At 40.1% G+C, this 5,130-nt stretch overlaps 1 protein-coding gene across 1 annotated transcript; it reads left to right on the forward strand.

Moving 5' to 3' along the window:
* Nucleotides 1-75: 75 nt before the first annotated feature.
* Nucleotides 76-5,120, forward strand: CSUI_002127 (uncharacterized protein). Its single transcript, XM_068062329.1, has 2 exons — nucleotides 76-3,740; nucleotides 4,849-5,120. Exon 1 carries the CDS (start codon nucleotides 2,558-2,560, stop codon nucleotides 2,921-2,923), a length of 366 nt encoding a protein of 121 aa, XP_067925695.1. The 5' UTR covers nucleotides 76-2,557; the 3' UTR covers nucleotides 2,924-3,740; nucleotides 4,849-5,120.
* Nucleotides 5,121-5,130: the final 10 nt, after the last annotated feature.

The following is a 5,130-nucleotide window of genomic DNA, read 5'->3' on the forward strand; positions in this document are numbered from 1 at the left end:
CCCCCCAGCCCCCCTTCTCTCATCGAGGTGTGTCTACTGACTAGTCACCATCCAACCGCTACCTCCATGCTGACCGTTCATCCATCCATCCATTTATCGAGTGATGGAGGGGGAAGCAATCGATCGATCAATCGATAGAAAAGAAGACGAGGAAGAGTCAAGAAGAAAAGAAAAATCGGTACCCGTTCCATTCCCATAAAGCACTCACTTCCTTTCTCTATCTTTCATTCATCTATCTGCTTTCTCTCTATGTTTGCTGTTGTCTCCNNTCTTCTTCTTCATCGTCTTCTTTGTCATCTTCTTGCTAGGAATATGAAGTGGTCTGTCTGTATGTTTGCTGTTGTCTCCCCCTCTCGGTCACTCACTCGTTGCCTTTTCCTCTTCTTGTGATCTTTTCTTGTCTACCAGCCAGTGAATTAGCCGCTCGTTGCAAGCCATCCCTACTACTGCTACTGCTACTACGACAAGTATGAGGGCGAGTGACTTTCGTGCCATCATCCTCCTTTCTTCGCTCCTTTCACTTGTCGTGTCTGCAGAAGGAAGAAGAAAAGAGAGACTTCTGTCTCTTCTTCTCATTTTCTTCTTCTTCTCCATGTAAATTTGTGGAGGTCGTTCTCTTCTTCTGTATTTTCTTCTTTTTCTGTCTTTCCGTGTTTGCTTCTTTTCTTTCTTCTCTCTTCTGTTCCAAAGATAGACATGTCTTTGAGAGAACTTTGCTAAGAAAAGAAGAAGAGAAGAAAGAAGACGAAGAAGAAGAAGTCTCTATCGGTCGATCGATCACGCCTTGCTTGTCCGTTTGAATTGAGTGAGAATAGTGCATGTGGCCCAACAAGTAGCAGTAAAAGTATGAGTAATGGTACTTCTAGTAGTTAGTCCATCCATCCATCTTTCAGCCTCGTATTTTTCTCATCCTTCTCATTCTTCTCGTAATTGACGGCGACGTGTGCCTCACCTCCCTGCCTCATCAGTCTTTCTTTCTTTCTTTCTCATCTAGAATTCTCTTTTTCTTCTTCTTCTTTCTCGACGTCCGTGTACAAGGAGGGAGATCAGATGGATAGGAAGAAGCAGAAAAGAGAGAAGCAGACAGAAAGAAAGAGATAGACACGCAGATACATGAAGAGAGAGATAGGAGAAGAAGACAGAAAGAGGTAGAAGAAGCAGAAGAAAGATAAAGACAGAAGAAGAGAGAAAGAGAGAGCTTAAGAAAGAAAGAAAGAGAAGACGAGAAGGTGCGATGGATTTTTCTGTTGCTCCAAACTTCTTCAATTTCGCAGCGGCGGTGTGTCTCGGCACCCCTCGCAAATCCGCGCGATTCTTCGAGACAGAAGGAGAGAAATCTTTCTTTCTTAGCATGGTCGGCCCTCCCTGCAAGACCCTACGGAGCAAGGAAGATGAAGAAGGAGAAGAAAAAGGAGATGATAAGGATGACGACGATGACCTTTCAGAAGGAGGAGAAGAAGAAAGAAGAAGAAGAAGACAATTAGCTACTCCAGATGGAGAGGGGGTGGGACCCTCGAGTGAGGAGACTCACAAGAAGAGGAAGAAGAAAGACAAGAATCTAGCAGGAGGAAGAGGAGGAGGAAAAGAAAAGTCTTCTTCTCGCCGTCGTAGACACGAAGCTCTCTTCTGCTGTCTCTTTTAAAGCCCATCCAAATAGACTCAGAGTGGCAGAACACACAGACAAAGAGGAACAGAAAGAAAGAGAGATGAGGAGATAGATATCTAGATAGGAAAATACTTAGATAGAGAAATAGAGAGATAACTAGTAAATAGGTGAGAAGGAGGAGGATGTCAGGGGTTCTTTCCTTTCCCCTTCTCTCTTTTGATGTGGACGATGACGTTGCCTCCTCCTCCTCCTACTATCACTACCACTGGGGTTGTCTTATGAAAAGAAAGAAAGAAAGAAAGAGAGAGAGACGAAGCAGAAGAAGAAGAAGAAGAAGAAGAAAAGAAAAGAAGAAGGAAAGAAGAGAGATGTTGACGAGGATGAAGAATTTTGAAGAGTAAGAGTAGGGGTAGGGAGCTATGTAAGCCTCTGCAATACAAGCACAAGGATGAGAAGGACAACATGGAGATGAGGAAAACAAGAGAAAGAAGAAGATGAATCGACTACTACCTCTTCTTATCTTCTTATTCTCCTTCTTCTTCTTCTTCTTTTCATCATTAACACCATCAGGAAAGAGAAAGCAAGCAAGCAAGAAAGAAAGAAAGCTGTAGAAACAAGAAAGAGAGATCGAGAAGAGATAGTGACTTAGTAGCACATCTCTCTCTCTCTCTCTGTAGGAATGAGGTGACGATCCTATGACGTCATGTCTAAAGATTCTAAGTGTTGGAATCTTTATCTAGAGATCAGAGAAGAAATTTCTCATGGTGCTTATCATACACACAGACAACTTGCATCATTCGCATTAAAAGAAGGAAAAGAAAAAGAAGAGTAGAAAGAAAGAAAGACGAGTCCAAATATCTCTTCGTCCCCCTCAGTTTCTCGTCAATCTATCAATCGATCCATTCATTCATTCATTCTTATGCATTTAGATATCTCTATACATTTGTAATTATGTACACAGTTCAAGAGATCAAGAGATCTATCTCTGTGTCGCTATGTCCATCTATATGTATATATCTATATATCTATCTATATCTATATATCTATCTATATCTATCTATATCTATCTCTCTCTCTCTCTGTCTGTCTGTGTGGGGAGTTGTATTTGTCTGTTGCTCTTGGTCCTGCTGTGGCTGGGATTTTTCTGTTTTCTTGGGAAGCGAGAGGTCGATTTGTCTTTTCTTCTTCTTCTTCCTCTTCTTGTTTCTCTTACAGATGAGAAAGAGACAACGGACAACACGCAAAAGAAGAAGAAGAGGAAATTTACTCTTCAGTCATTCCATTCTTCTCTTTTTATATCGTTTTAGGTCTATATAGATCGATACAGATTTCTCTCTCCCTCTCTGTCTGCTTGTCTTGTATGTGTATAAATGCGGTCGTCTTCCTCTTCTTCGAGGACAACAAGAGGAAGAAGAAGAAGGTCAAGATCGAGGAGAAAAGTTGCATTTTCTTTCTTCCTATCTTTATCAGCTTCTCCAGCTTAACGAGTAGAAGAAGAAGAAATAGCACAAAAGCATAGTCAATATGGTCAATGGGATGTGCTACAAGAAGAAGAGAAAGAAGAAGGGAAAGAAGAAGGGAAAGAAGAAGAGAAAGAAGAGAAAGAAGAGAAAGAAACACTTCACACACAGAGAGAGTGTAGAGACAACCTAGACATATCTTAGGCATCCTTCTCCATGCAGAAAAAGAGAGAATGAAAGAGAGATAGATGAAGCTTTCCTTCGCAAGGATAGACGAAATGTCAGGAAAGCCGGGGGTATTTCTTTCTTTCATTTTTTGATAGATAGTTTCCTGATATCGAGTTCATTATAGATTTATCGATTCGTTGAGATCTATCTATATCTATATCTATATCTATCTATCTATCTATCTCTATCTATCTATATCTTCATTTACATGCTTTGTCTATGCATGTATCTTTCTGTGTATCTCTCACTTTTTGTCTCTCTCTTTCCTCTCATCTTTTGTGTTGGTTTATTTCTTTTCATCCTTCTTCTTCTTCTTCCGCTTCTTGTCTGTCTGAAGTGCCCCCTTTTCTTCTTCTTCATTGATCTTTGTCACTTAATTCTCAGTCAACGAATTCTTGCATTTCTCTCCTTCTCACTCTTCTTTCTTTTTTTCTTCTTCTTTTACGGTAGGTGTTCTGATACGTCGTGGTGCATGCGCTGCAAATTCTTCTTCTTCTTCTTATCGTCACTAGTAGACTCGTCATAAACAGCAAGGAGACAGGGAGACACACAGAGAGACAGAGGGGTCTTCCTCCTCCATCCTTATCGTCATTTTAAGAACCCTATTATCTACTACAAGAATAAAAAGGTCTCTCCGACAGATTCAAGATAAATAGATCAAATCTGTCTTTGATCTATCTATCTTTCTTTAATCTATCTCTATCTATTTATCTATCTTTCTCAGTCTTTCATCTGCCTTTGATCTAGCTTTTCAGTAGAGGCAGTTGGGGCATGAATCTAGTGTGTTTTGTATCTACTCCTTTCGCTTTTGTATCTAATCCTTTCTCTTCTATCTCTTCAAGCACTTATTCTGTCTTACTCTTATTTTGACTCTTCTCTACTTTCTTTCTTTCTTTGTGTATGTGTATGTCTGGTATACGCTGGATAGATGCAGCTATCTGTCTATACATAGATAGAGATTTGGGTATTTTTATACATATATGAATGTACAGGGAGATCTCTCTCTATATATGTTCATATATATACACCCACGCACATACAAATACAACCTGCTGTAGGAATAGATACATACACACATCCAGATATTCATACATACCTATATATATATATAGGTAGACATATGTATATACAGGAGTATAGGTGTATATATCTCTATCTATCTATCTATATAGATATATCTCGACCTATGTTTAATGAGTATGTTTGTTTGAGATAATTTTTCAAAGAAAGAAAAAGAAAAAGAAGATCCTTCACAGCATCATCCTAAGAAGAAGAGGAAGAAGAGGAAGAGGAAGAAGAAGAGGAGGGACTTTTTCGTTTGTGTGGGAGTGCATCATGCCCCAGCTGCTGCTACTGTTTAGTCCTCAAAGGGGATCAGAAGAAAAAGAAAGAAAGAGAGAATAAGAATCTTACAGTGCCGGAGGGGGGGGGGGCGGTCTTAGCAGGAGGGCGACAGGAGGAGAGTTTTCTTAATCATAAAAAGAAAATAAGAAGAGAGAAAAGAATCTTTCCTCTTCCGTCTCCTCCTTCTTCTCCTTTTGCTTTGTGTTTGAGTGTTGTATGTGTATGCTTTGTGAATGGAGATTTTTCTTTCTTCTTCTGCTTAAAAAGGACCCACACAAACTTCCTTTCTTTCTCTCTTTCTCCTTCTACTTCTTCTTCTCTTCTCTCAAAATGAAGATGAAGAAGGCAAAGAAGAAGTTAAGTTTACGTCCTTCTTGAAGAAGGAGGAAGAGAGACAACTCTCTCTCTCTCTCAGGCGAGCTTGGCCGCATGAAGAAAGAGAGAGAAGGTAGGAGTATCTTCTCCATCAGGAGCCGAGAGAAGAGAGATTTT

The sequence above is a fragment of the Cystoisospora suis genome (assembly GCF_002600585.1).
Source record: "Cystoisospora suis strain Wien I chromosome Unknown contig_887, whole genome shotgun sequence".
NCBI classification, from domain to species: Eukaryota; Apicomplexa; class Conoidasida; order Eucoccidiorida; family Sarcocystidae; genus Cystoisospora; species Cystoisospora suis.